Source organism: Lepidochelys kempii, chromosome 2, assembly GCF_965140285.1.
Source record: "Lepidochelys kempii isolate rLepKem1 chromosome 2, rLepKem1.hap1, whole genome shotgun sequence".
NCBI classification, from domain to species: Eukaryota; Metazoa; Chordata; order Testudines; family Cheloniidae; genus Lepidochelys; species Lepidochelys kempii.
In genome coordinates, this window is record NC_136381.1 from 9,309,258 (window position 1) to 9,323,696 (window position 14,439).

The following is a 14,439-nucleotide window of genomic DNA, read 5'->3' on the forward strand; positions in this document are numbered from 1 at the left end:
GGGAAGATAAAGTCTCCCATGATCACACAGTTTCCATTAGTATTTACTTTATTAAAAACATTAAAAATGGCTCTATCCATAACCAAATTAGATCCCGGTGGTCTATAGCACTCCCCAAGCACTATCCCAGGGGAAGCTCTAGAAGTTTTCTTCCCCAATGTGATTTTTGCCCAGACGGACTCTGTCTTATCCATTCCATAGCTTCTTATTTCTTTACATTCTACCTCCTCATTGATATAAAATGCTACTTCTCCACCTTTACCTTTATTTCTGTCTTTCCTAAACAGCACATACCATTCAATACCTGTAGTCCAGTCATGTCTACTATTCCACCATGTTTCTGTTATCCCTATAATATCTGGTTTCACTTCCTGCACAGTAGCTCTAGTTCCTCCATTTTGTTACCTAGGCTCCTCGCACTGGTGTACAAACATCTTAATTTTTGCTGTTTGGCCTCGCTCACATTCTTTACCCAATTAGGCACGGTCATTCTACAGCCAGTATAACCTGTTAGACTGGTATCCACACTGCCCTTCCTCCTTATATACATTCTCCTACCCACGGCTGTATCCTTTCTTACTTCGTTTTCTTCCCTCTCAATGCTAAAATCTGGCGTGGAGATTACTTGGACATCTCCCCCAAATTCCTAGTTTAAAGCTCTCTTAATCAGTTGTGCCAGCCCTCCTCCTAGAAGTCTGTTTCCTTCCCTACTCAGATGAAGTCCATCCCGAGAGAACTGTCCTCTGTCCATGAATGCTTCCCAGTGGCCATACATCCCAAAGTCCTCCTTATAGCACTACTGCCTAAGCCATCTGTTGATAGTCATAATCTTGTCACACCTTTGTTGCCCTTCTCTAGGAACAGGCAGAATCCCACTAAAGATCACCTGAGTCTCTATTTCCTTAAGCGTCTTCCCCAGCCTAGCGTAGTCTCCCTTAATACTTTCCAGGGAGAATCTAGCAATATCATTTGTTCCCACATGAAGGAGAATTAGGGGATTCTTTCTCGCTCCCTTTAGGATCCTTTTCAACCTCAGGTCTACATCCCGTATCTTAGCACCTGGAAGACAGCACACCCTTCTATTCTCTGGATCAGCTCTGGTTACAGGCCTGTCTATTCTTCTCAGTAAAGAGTACCCGATCACATAGACCTGCCTTTTCCTGGTGACGGTGCTATTCTCCAGCCTGTTCCCTCTGGCTGCAAGTTCTTTCCATTCCTATTCTCCCTTGTAATCCTCTTCAGCCCATCCTGTATCCTCCTGGGGCTCATATTTGGTGTAGTCTCCATTGACTCTTCCCCTTTTCCTATAGGACCTGCTGATCTTCTCTTCTTCCTTGCCCTTCCACCTTCAGTGACTACCTGCTGAGACACTTCTTCATTTTCCAACTCTGAAAACCTGTTCTTGAGCTCTGTTTCTCCTTCACTAGCCCGTCTTTTCCTCTGCCTAGTTCTTTTAGTCACATGCTTCCACTGACCACTTTCCTCACCCAGTCTCCCCTCAGAATTCCCCAGTCCTGCTTCCATCTGCAAGTCTGAGCTTTTCCCTTCAGATACCTCATGTCTTTGCTCCATAATCTGCTCAAACCCCTTCCTAAACTCAACCAGACTTTCCACCTGCATCTCCAAACCTCGGATCTTTTCCTCCATCAGCTCTATCAGATGGCATTTCATTCAGACAAAACTCTTACCAGGTGCCCCCTCCAGGATCATGTACATACCGCAGCTTCCACATCCAGTCATCTTCATTGTGTCTTCCACGACATGAGTCACTCCCACTGCTGCCTCTGTATCTGTCACAGCCTTCCCACCTAAATCCTGTTAATCTGGGAAACACAAACCACACCAAAACACCACCATCCACAGCAAAAACAAACCCCAAACAAGCACCACAATACAAACTCCCCATTCAAACTCCCACTCAAACTCCCCTGTTTACAGCTCTGTTTGCTGACTCCTGTGACTTGGTATCAGTCAGTCAGTTTTTAAGCCATTTTATAGGTAACTGAACAGGGAACCATCATCAAGCAGGTGTTTTCCAGTGTGGTCCCTGTAGCATAGGGCCAAGAATCAGTTCCTATTTGATAAAAATGTTAATGACCTGTAAGAAATCCTAAAATCATCACTGCTAATATTTGTAGATGACTCAACGATCAGAGAGTGATAAATAATGAAGAGGACAGGTCAGTGGTGCACAGTGATCTGGATTGCTTGGTAAACTGGGTGCAAACAAACAATGTTCTTTAATATGACCAAATCTAAAGTATGCATCTAGAAACTAAAAATGCAGGCCATGCTTACAGGATGGAAATCGGTGACTGAAAAGGACATAGGGTCGTGGCAGATAATCAGCTGAATATGAACTCCCAGCATGAAGCTGTTCTTGGATGTATAATGAGAGGAATTTTCAGTCAAAGTAAGTAGGCTATATTACCTCTGTATTTGTTGCTGGTACCACCGCTGCTGGAATACTGTGTCCGGTTCTGCTGCCAAGAATTAAAGAAGGATGTTGCTAAATTGGAGAATGTTCAAAGAAGAGCTACACAAATGATTATAGGGTTGGAAAACCTGCCTTATAGTGATTTGAGCTCCTTGAGTTTATCTATTTAGTTTATCAAAGAAAAGGTTGAGGGGTGACTTGATCACAGTTCATGAATACCTACACAGGGAATAGAAATTGGATAACAGGGCTCTACAGTGACAAAGGTATAACAAGACCCAATGGCTGGAACTGAAGCTAGACAAATTCAGATGGGAAATAAGGTGTGAATTTTTAACAGGTGAGGATAATGAACCATTGGAACAATTTACCAACAGCTGTGATTGGTAATCCATCACTGGAAACTTTTTTTTTTTTAAATCCAGACTATTTATTCTTCTCCCCGCTGCCGCCAACCCCCCCCCAAAAAAAAAAAAAAAGAAAAGATGCTTTAGTTCAAATAATTCAAGGAAGTCCTATGTCCTGTGTTATACAGGAGGTCAGGCTTGATGGTCACAATGGTTCCTTCTGGCCTTATCTATGAATCCAGAATGCTCAAATCTGCCTTTCTGGGCTACGGAGAATATTGATTGATGGAAAAGGGCAGGATAACTCCCCCTGTTCCCGCCCCCCATCCCAGCAGAAGTTCATCTTTTCCCTCCACCCAAAGAATTAAACTGGTCAAGAGTAACAGGCCTAGTTGAGAGAAGTCGAGGAAGTTCTTAATATCATGATTGCTGCAGAGGAGTCATTGTCCATCTTCCCTCCCTAACACAACTGTAGAACTGTCATGCTGCTGTTCCACTTGTATTATAATGGCCCTGTTTTTCTGTTTATATTTAATATTCGGTTTTGGAAATCAGGGTGGGTGAGAAACTCACAAGCAGACCAGTGGGCTTAAAGGCTTTTTAGGAAAGTTGTTGGGCTAACTATAGCATCAGACTAGAACACAAGGAATATTTTTGGGTGATCCCATTTTTCCAATGGCTAGAACTTGTATCTTTCAGAGAGCCTCTTGCTTGCAACTATGTATACTTGTTTATATTCTCTGGTATCTGTTACTATTCTTTTTGTGAGTTTCCATATTTTTAACTTTTAAGTATTGCTTTTAAAATATAGAATAACAAATCTCTAATAGAGGAAGGAATTAGCACCTGGATAGTCCTCATAATTGTATCCACAGCATTGATCTGTAGTACAATTCGAGCTTAGCAAATATATGGTAAACATGTTTTCATTAGCCGGGGTTTACTGAGTTAGCAAAGTCACATGTTTTGGCATCCCTTACCCTTAAATTTCAAACAGGACAATAGAGGAAGTTGTTGACTTCAACAATTGTATTTCGCTTCTCCCCTTGTGTTTGCAAATCATAACAATATTGTCCCTGAATGTTCAGAAACACCCAGCAATATATCCCAAAAGCACACCTCTCTGGCTAAGGAGTTCAGGCATGCAGTTTAGCAAACATGTCACTTTATAAAATAAGTTATTTTGGGTACCATTGGACGAGGGGTTATTTTAAACCTTTTATTAAACTTCTACAGAATTTCTGCATTGTATTTAAGCAATGAACTTTAAGTCAGATAGACCATTTACCAGTTCTCTTGTGTACTTCATTAAATAGTCTGGAAGTTTAAATACTCAGAATTGTGGAAGGAAGTCCAGATTATCTCCCATTCCCACCCCCCCCCCTTAAATGGAGAGAAGCAATAGATATTCTATGACTTCCTTTTACAAAGGGGCACTTGTAAGGCTATCAAATGTCCTTACTTGTGATAATCTACAAAGTTAGTTTATCTTTAAAATACTCAGTTTGAATAGTTTACTTAGCCTCTTACTTAATTCGGCTAATGAAAATATACTAGCGGTTTCACTCTTGCAGCAATGTTTGGACTGTAAACACACCAAGCAAATATTTAATTCCATTGGAAAAATTTGAAAGTACATTTTTATTAGGTTTTTGTAAAACTGCTTATTAAAGAATGCAGTCTAAATTTTTAGACTAGGCTAAAGTCTAGCCTCTTTTTTTGAAAGCCATACACATACAAAGCATCAATGGAGAAAGTGTCCTGCATTACAAGGAAAGGACAGTTCTTCAGCAGATTGTAGCTGGATCTGCAAAGCCCGGTTACTTTATTTAAAAAAAAAAAAAAAAAGAAAAAGAAAAAAGTTGGAATCTCCAACTCCAGGGGATGAATATTAGTCCTAACCACGGGGATGATTGTTAGTATTCTCTGAGACTGTTCGTAGAACGATCCATTTTCTGCATCCCATCAGTGTTATTTTGCTTACTTTGAACAAACGTTTAAAATATGTTCAATATTAGAATTTTCTGGAGGAAAACAGTGGTAACTATGCTCCCCTGAATTCACCAATTTGGGATTGATGTGTTGCACTCTGATCTCTTTAATGAGAGCTTCACAGATGCAGAAGTGTAATATTTGCCTACCTCTCTTAGAAAGCATAATACATGCTGTGAAGCATGAGGGTTCATAGGCAATTGCCTGATACATATTACTGTGTAATTGTTTGAGCATTTTACACTTCTCTAGCACCTACTACTAGCCATTGGAGAAAATCCACTGGATTGGATGGACCTTGAGTTTGATCCAGTGTAACTAGTCCTTTTCCTTGCCACCTCCCTCAACTTCCAGTTATTTTTCCTACTGCTTATAGCAGGGGTGGCCAAGTTGAGCCGGAGAAGGAGCCAGAATTTACTATATTCACTAATTCACTATACATTGCCAAAGAGCCGTAGTAATACGTCAGCAGCCCCCCCTGCTCCCAGTGCATCCTGGCCATTGGCAGCCCCACCCATCAGCGCCTCCCCCTCCCTTCCCGCACCTCCCAATCAGCTGTTTCGTGGCATGCAGAAGGTTCTGGGGGCGAAGCGAGGGCATAGGAGGCTCAGGGGAGGGGGTGGGAAGGGGTAGAGTGGGGGCAGGGCCTGTGGCAGAGCCAGGGGTTGAGCAGTGAGCACCCCCTGGCATATTGGAAAGTTGGTACCTGTAGCTCCAGGCCCAGAGTCAGTACCTAGACAAGGAGCTGCATATTAACTTCTGAAGAGCCACATGTGGCTCCGGAGCCACAGATTATAAGCCAGGGGTGGACAGACATTCACCATCTCCATAATCCTTCACTGGGCAGCATCACCCCCAACACAACAGATGATGTGGTAGATGCTTGACCAGAAAGCTGTGAAAGATAGAAAAAAACTGTTCTCTTTTTTTAGTCTACCCAAAACCTTGACACGAAATTATAAGATTACCACCCTTCTAGAAGTCTCATGTTTCTCATGATATTTGTGAAAAAACTTAGCACAGATGAACTTGCACTGGAAGATATATATATATATTACAAAATAATGCTCACTTAATATTCCTGTTGAAATATTAACTAAACTTATAGTTGTTACTGTCTTTATTTGGCTAAAGGTCAAGGTAAAATACTAGTATGCCTAGAAATCAGAATTGGAAAAGAGCTATTATATTAGCAGTCCATCCTCCCCAGTACACACCTTACCCCTTTAGAATTGTTCGTATCTAAAGCGTCTTGTGGCTTTTTACCCAACCTTTTATACAGTGCTTATTAAGATTACCTCTAGGTAGGCAGGAGATAAATGTAGTAGAATCGTTCATACTGTTTTCTCTTGCTGTACTGGACAAGCAGAGATACTACGATGCTGGGTATGATACAAAAACAATGATAAAAAGCTTGGTGAACTCAGATGGCAGGGTGGAGGAATAGTTTAGTTTTCCTGAGCCAAATGTTTTACAAAGTTAGCATAATATGCTGACTCTGTCCTCCTTTACATTTAAGATGCCATGTGGCTTGTTCATAACATTCTAGTTTTACACAGGGACCTTCACTGCCATCAATTTACTATGCCTCTCTGCTTGCACTGCTCAAGGAAGGGAAGCCAGCTGTTTTAATGCCTAAACTGCTGGAATGCCAGGTAAAATGTAAACCAAACTCATTGCTTCTAAAAGTATAACTGAGATTTAGTATTATTGAACAGAACTGGAACAAAGTAATTCTAACATTGAAATTTGGCCTGTGCTACTTATTGGTATATTTAAAATAAAATGAATAGACTGCTTTGTTAAATGGAAGCTGCATGAAATGTAAGATTTTTTTTTTTTTGAGCCCTAGACACTAGTAAAAGGATTTTCATAATCCAGTAGAAGCTCAGTTACGAACACCTCGGGAATGGAAGTTATTCATAACTGTCAAGGTTCCTCCCCCACTCTGAACTCTAGGGTACAGATGTGGGGACCTGCATGAAAAAACCTCCTAAGCTTATCTTTACCAGCTTAGGTCAAAACTTCCCCAAGGTGCAAAATATTCCCCCCGTTGTCCTTGGACTGGCCACTACCACCACCAAACTAATACTGGTTACTGGGGAAGAGCTGTTTGGACGCGTCTTTCCCCCCAAAATACTTCCCAAAACCCTGCACCCCACTTCCTGGACAAGGTTTGGTAAAAAGCCTCACCAATTTGCCTAGGTGACTACAGACCCAGACCCTTGGATCTTAAGAACAATGAACAATCCTCCCAACACTTGCACCCCCCCTTTCCTGGGAAATGTTGGATAAAAAGCCTCACCAATTTGCATAGGTGACCACAGACCCAAACCCTTGGATCTGAGAACAATGAAAAAAGCATTCAGTTTTTTTTACAAAAAATAGAAGTAAATAGAAATAAAGAAATCCCCCCTGTAAAATCAGGATGGTAGATATCTTACAGGGTAATTAGATTCAAAAACATAGAGAACCCCTCTAGGCAAACCTTAAGTTACAAAAAAGATACACAGACAGAAATAGTTATTCTATTCAGCACAATTCTTTTCTCAGCCATTTAAAGAAATCATAATCTAACACATACCTAGCTAGATTACTTACTAAAAGTTCTAAGACTCTATTCCTGTTCTGTCCCTGGCAAGAGCAGCATATAGACAGACCCAGACCCTTTGTTTCTCTCCCTCCTCCCAGCTTTTGAAAGTATCTTGTCTCCTCATTGGTCATTTTGGTCAGGTGCCAGCGAGGTTACCTTTAGCTTCTTAACCCTTTACAGGTGAGAGGAGCTTTCCCCTGGCCAGGAGGGATTTCAAAGGGGTTTACCCTTCCCTTTATATTTATGACAATAACTCTGAACAAAATGTTATGGTTGTCTCAAAAGTTTACAACTGAACACTGACTTACTATAGCTTTGAAACTTTACTATGCAGAAGGAAAATGCCACCTTTAACTATCTTAATTTAAATGAAACAAGCACAAACAGTTTACTTATCTTGTCAAATCTTTTTTTAAACTTTCCCTTTTTTTTTAGTAGTTTACATTAAACACAGTACTGTATTTTCTTTTTTTTTTTTTTTGTATCTGCTGCCTGATTGCATACGTCCGGTCCCAAATAAGGGAAGAAGGGTGTGTGTGGGTGTGTGTGTGGTGGATTGTGTAACTGAGGCTTTACTGTATTGAAAAATGGGCACAAACACTGTCTTTCAAATAATTACTTCTGAAATGATACCACTATAGTAACTCTTCTCAGCTATTAAGTTTTATGATGTTTCTAGAAAACTTGCGACTTTCCCCATTGTTTGCTGGCCCTAGAGTTGCCAGGCATCCAGTTTTTGACGGGAATGCCCAGTCAGAAAGGGACTATGGTGGCTCCCATCAGCAACGCTGACCAGGCTATTAACCCCTTTGCGCTGCCAACTGGACTTTTAAGGCAGGCTCCCTGACTGCCCTGGTTCCCCACAGTTCCCAGAAGCGTCCGGCATGTCCGGCTCCTAGGCGCAGGGGCTAGGGAGCCTCCGTGCGGAGCCCCCATCCCAAGTGCTGTCTCTGCAGCTCCCATTGTCCAGAAACCGCGGCCAGTGGGAGCTGTGGGACGGTGCCTGCCACCACGGGCAGCGTGCAGAGTCCTTTGGCCCCCACACCTATGAGCTGGCTGTGCCATCCACTTCTGGGAGCCTGCCTTAGCCCCGCTGTGCTGCTGACTGGGAGCTGCCTGAGGTAAGTGCTGCCTGGCCAGAGCACGCACCCTGAACCCCCTCCCACACCCCTGCCCTCGGTCGGAACCCCCTCCTGCACCCCAAACCCCTCTTCCCTGGCCTCACTGGAGCCCACACCCCAATTCCCTTGGCCCCAGCCCTGAGTCCCCTCCTGCACCCAGTCCACACTCCCAGCCGGAGCCCTCGCCCCCTGCCACACCCTGAATCCCTCATTGCTGGCCCCAGCCAGAGCCCTTACTCCCTCCTGCACCTCAGTCCACTGCCCCAGCCCAAAAGTGAGTGACGGTGGGGGAGAGCGAGTGGGGAGGGAGGGAGGGCATGAAGGGCGGGGCCTCAGGGCAGGGTGTGTGGCAAGGGTATTCAGTTTTGTTTTGATTAGAAAGTTGGCAACCCTAGCTAGCCCCAAAGGCAAGAAATTAATGTACTTGGTATTCCTGTTTTCTGATTTCCACATGCCATGGGGCGGGGAGAAGAGCAGAGCGTGATTCAGAGGAATTAATCTCTCCCTACAGCCTTCAGATCCAGTAAAATGAAACAAGTGATCGCTAAACCAGTGACCTGTTATAACCTGGAATCTTTGTAAGGAAGAACCCCCATGGCTCTGTAAATGAGCATTAACCTCTTGTCCTGGCAAACTTTATTCTTGTATTAATCTTCATGTCACTGCAAAGATAACTTTTGGGGAGAGGAGGAAGCAGGATTATTCTAAAATAAACTAGTTGTGTTTATACTTAAGTCTTGCAAAAGACCTCACTATGAAGATGTGATAGTCCCTTCCAAGATAGTATTTTTGTGCTAGATTTGCATTTGGAATTGAATTGCAGCAGTGAGGGAAACCCATTGTAATCCTTAACCATCAAGCAGGTGGTGTTGGGTTTTTAGTCATCCTGTCTTGTCTCAGTGGATAAAACCTGACCATGCCGTGGTCGCTTGTCTTGATTATCATTACTGCTTTCTCTGATACACAGATTATACTGGAAAGAGACAAGAAAAATGCAGCTGTTAACATTTTCTTCTTTGTTCAACAGAGATCCTAGAAATCTATTTGCTGTGGAAAAACATGGAACTTACATTTTAACAGAAAACCATTTAGTTTTTATGTTTTGTGAAAAAATAAACTGCATTATACTGTGTTTTTCATCCAGCTCTCCATATTAACTGACCCAGTGCTGACAGCCTGAGCCCAATACATAGAAGTATTTGGTATATGTAAGAAATACAAATTGCAATTCCATTAATTTTATTTTACTATGATTGATGGCACTGGTAGGCTTTGAGCTTGCTTAAAAATTGTAACAATCTCAATAAAACATTGTGTTCCAGTGATGATATATAGAGAGCACATGTGCGAGGGAAACTCAAGTTCAGCATTTCATTTTAATCACAGAAAAACATGGATTTTTATGGGGGGGTTTATTGGATAATTTTGGAGGGGGGAGCAGGATTATCACAGAAAACCAGGATCCCTTGTCAATCACAGCCTGTCACTCCACTCTTTGAATCTGACTCCCCCTTGCCATCCATATCAAGTTTAATCATCTTAGTCTCACCTTCAGGGTCTTGCTCAAATGGATCCTGGCCTAACTCTCTGATCTCATCATCTCCTTATCCCTTTCACTCTGCCAATGATACCAGCCCCCACCCTCATCCTTCTCCCACTTGCATGTTGATCCTGCCCCTATGCATGGAAAAACATTCTAATCTGATAAACTAAGTACCACTTGGGCTTCCTTCAGATGCCTTCCAAATATCTTCTACTTCAGAGAGAATTCCATGAATATTATAAAGGTGTGTCTCTGCTGCAAAGAAAAACCCATGGTGCAGAGACTGAACCCAGAGCAATTGATTTGCACTCATGGGGCTTGGGCTGCAGGGCTAAAAAGAGCAGTGTTGACATCTGGTCTTGGGCTGGAGCCTGGGCTTTGAAACCCAGTGAGGGGGAGCATCTTGGAGCCCCAAGGGCAGGGGTGTGGGAGGGGGCTCTGGGCTGGGGCTGAGGGGTTTGGGGTGCAGGAGGGGGCTCTGGGCGGGGGCAAGGGCACAGGCTGGCTTGCGGCAGCTCCCAGTCAGCGGCACAGCCGGGGGGGCTAAGACAGGCTTCCTGCCTGTTCTGGCACTGTGGACCACGCTGTGCCCCAGCAGCATCCAGCAGGTTCAGGTCCTAGGCAGAGGCGTGGCAGGCAATGGTGCGCTGCTCTCACCTGCAGGCACGCGTGCCCCCCAGCTCCCATTGGCCACAGTTCCCGGCCAGTGGGAGTGCAGAGCCAGTACTCGGGGTGAGGGCAGCACATGGAGCCACATAGGAAGCCCCCGCACCTAGAAGCCGGACCTGCTGGCAGCTTCTGGGGCGCAGCGTGGTCTATGGTGCCAGGACAGAGCTGTGATTGAATGTCTTGGTGTTATGGGGGGAAGAGGTAAGCATTAGGGACATGACATATTCAAAGTTCAATATTGAAATATTGAACTTCAAAAGTTTCTTCCCAGCTGAGTGACTTTTTTACATTTCTGCTTAAATTTGTTACAGGAAAGACTATCAAGTTTTTCCTAACCGAATGCTCCACTTTCTTTTTTTTTTTTTTTTTTTAAACTCTTGGGTATTCAGATTTGTTAAGTAAACCATGGAAGTCAACGTCTACTAACCTGTACAATAGATCATGTATTTGAAGTATTATGGAGATTTGGGGAGGAAACTGTGGGATAATGGATATTACTGTGTGCTTAGTGTAAATGACAATTGTGGATCTCAAATATTTAAAGCATAGTACTTTCTTCCATTGAGATCTGGGAGGGCCATTGTAGGTGTTTCAGGAAGTGGTATTTGGTGAGTCAGTAAGTGGTGGTCCCATCTGTCAGCATTGAACCTGTGTCCTGGAGAGTGGTGTTGGAGTATGCTGTGACATCTCTTAAATGGAACCTAAAGCTGACTTGACAAAAGAACTTGTGAATTACAGTAACTCCTCACTTAACGTAGTTATGTTCCTGAAAAATGCAACTTTAGTGAAACTGTAAAACGAATCCAGTTTTCCCATAAGATTGAATGTAAATGTGGAGTGTTAGGTTCCAAGGAAATTTTTTTTGGAGCAGACAAAAGGCATTATATACTGTGCAGTACTGTATGGTACTGTGGTTGGGAAGTGCCCCTAATTTACCCCATACAGGCACAGCCCGCTGCAGGCAAGGACACTAGAAAGCACCTTTGCAGCAGCAGTGGCAGCTTACCCGGAGAAGAACAGGTGCCAACTTTGCCGGGAGATGCTCCAGGCCCGCCTCTTCCCGTCTCCACTCCACTCCAGGCCCACCTCTTCCCACCCTCACCCACATTCCACCTCCTCTCCTGAGCATGCCTCATCCCCGCTCCTCCCCCCCCACACACACCCTCCGGAAAGTCCTAAGCGCCACCAAACAGCTGTTTGGCAGCGCTTAGGACTTTCTGGGAGGTGGGGGAGGAGCGGAGACACGGCGCTTCCCCACTCCTAGGGAGCATTGCACAACTTTAAACAAGCATGTTCTCTAATTGAGCAGCGACTTAACTTTGAAGCAACGTTAAGTGGGAGGACGTTAAGTGAGAAGTTAGTGTACTGAGTCTTATACCTAGTATTCTGGCCAAAGCCTAAATATAGTAATTACACTTAGATTTTTCTCCTGCAAGTAATCTAAGCAAACTTAAATAACCTTCAACTCATGCCCGAAACTGTAGAGTAATGTTTCAGTGCCGTTAAACAGCAGCTGCATTTTAATGATGTGTGATGTGAAGCTTGTTAGCTGTTTTTAAAGTGCTTTGGGATAAAAGGCCCTATATTGGACGGGGGTGCTGATAGTGAAGAAAACGTTTGTTTAGTGTATACATTCCAAAGGGTGGTGGCATCTTGACACCTATTGCTTAGATATCTAATGGTCTGCACTTCACTTTTGTTGCAGATTAATCAGCCACTCGATGGGGATTAACAGTGGAGCACCTTTTTGTGTCGCCTTTCCACCTCTGCGTAGCAAGAATAACAACTTCGGCACTTTGTCAATAATAATTATGAAACTGGTATTAACTGAATGGCAATTATGGATTTTTAACTCTAATTCACAGTAAACTAGCAAGCCATATGTTGAAATTCCTACTAAGTAGCTTCCTGTTCTTTGTTTCATACCTACCTGAGAAGTTGTGAAGTACCTATCTGTACAAGAGGAATATAAGCATTACTTGCATCAGGAACACAACAGAAGTGGAAAGAGAAGACATCTTAGATATGATAGTATTATTTATAGAGTTATAATAAATATATATTTTTATGGTAATGAAAATGGCTCCCCAGAATGCTGACTCAGAATCTATGCAAGTTCAAGAGCTACCTGTGACAGATCTTCAGAAACCAGCAAACAAAGAGAATGAGAGTAGGGAGGAGACTATTAGCGAAGGATCCATAAACCGGATACCAATACGCCTGTGGGTGATGCATGGCGCAGTGATGTTTGGCAGGGAATTCTGTTATGCCATGGAGACAGCATTGGTAACCCCGGTATTGTTGCAAATTGGTAAGTACATTCTTTTCATATCTAATCTACTGTTTTAAACAAAGCCATTGCTTGTTCTTAATGTTTTTTGGTTAATGCCATAGGAAGAAGTGGTTTTGTTACAGCTAGAGCAATCGGCTGTAAATTGGAACATCTGAGTTTCATTCTTGGCTCTGCTACTGACTAATTGTAACCTTTAACAAAATGTTAAACACTTTGAACTTGCATATACCATTTGTATAATTGTTTTTCTTGTTATTTCTTAGGGTTAACTTAGGGTTAATCTTATAGGAGATTTGAGGGAAAAGTACCAAGTATTTTTTGCTAATATTGTAAGTTGTCAGTACAAATATATAAAACCTATGTATTTTCAAATGTGTAAAGTTTTTAAAAATACACTAAGAACAAATCGTGTCAGATTATATCCAGATATCCATTTTAACGTATTGGACAAATATTGAGTCCAGTGGACTTTAGGTACAAACTTGTTTTCAGTAGTCTTGACACAAGAACTGGGAAATTTAATCAGGTTACTTTGCCCAAGAAAATGCTGAGACTATTGTGTGGATTGGCTTTGACAGTAACTATTGAGCTATATAATATTGTATGTTCTATATTGAGCTTCTAGTGAACCTTTTATCTTACCTGTAATTCAGTGAAGCTCTTGCTTGGTATCTTTCTTTTTTTTTATGTTTAAAGATACAAAGCAATACTGTGCCAAGAACTTGCTCATATTATGCAATAGGCAACTGGCACATGAGGAAAAGGAGAGAGTACTTATACCAAGTTCAACCTCTCACTTACATCGTATGTCATTCCGAATGTTAAACTATATTTTAACTTTTTATGCTTGAGTCTGAAAAATCTCAAAATGAAGATAGAATGGATCCATGGTCAACATTAAGTTGTGAATGCATCCGATGAAGTGAGCTGTAGCTCACGAAAGCTTATGCTCAAATAAATTTGTTAGCTTCTAAGGTGCCACAAGTACTCTTTTTCTTTTTGCAAATACAGACTAACACGGCTGCTACTCTGAAACCTGTCATTAAGTTGTGTAGCTCTGAAGTAATATGCCATGGCTAATGTTAACTAAACATCTAACAGTTTTTGTTTGCTCAAATAAAGTTGCTGATTTAAACTATTAGCATGTTTTAAAACTAGATTGCAATTTAGTTGCCAACAACTCGGTCCCTTAATTAGGTCAGTGTTGTTGGTACAGGAGGTCGGTAGGATTTCCTGTTACCAGCCAAGAGGGCCAACAAGAAGTCCATTAATGGACAGAGCAACTTTGGCCATCCTTGCTGCAGTCCACAGTGCATTGTGTAATAGAAATAAAATGAGGATTAAAATGAGTGTAGACGGTTCTGCTTCTTGCATATTAAGGAAGTGTTTGTGCCAGTTTCACAAATAATTGCTGGTCTCATTAAAAGACATGAGTCTCCAGACT

General features: G+C 42.4%; 1 protein-coding gene across 3 annotated transcripts in view; it reads left to right on the forward strand.

Moving 5' to 3' along the window:
* Window positions 1-14,439, forward strand: part of SLC45A4 (solute carrier family 45 member 4) — a 114,217-nt gene that overhangs the window by 52,083 nt on the left and 47,695 nt on the right. For 2 of the 3 annotated variants that reach the window (XM_073330013.2, XM_073330015.2), the window contains exon 2: window positions 12,408-13,013. In XM_073330013.2, the coding sequence (XP_073186114.1) occupies window positions 12,770-13,013 (244 nt within the window). In that variant the 5' untranslated portion in view covers window positions 12,408-12,769. Of the gene's footprint in view, window positions 1-2,300; window positions 2,414-12,407; window positions 13,014-14,439 lie in introns of all 3 variants that reach the window. The other variant, XM_073330014.2, reaches the window with a different exon arrangement.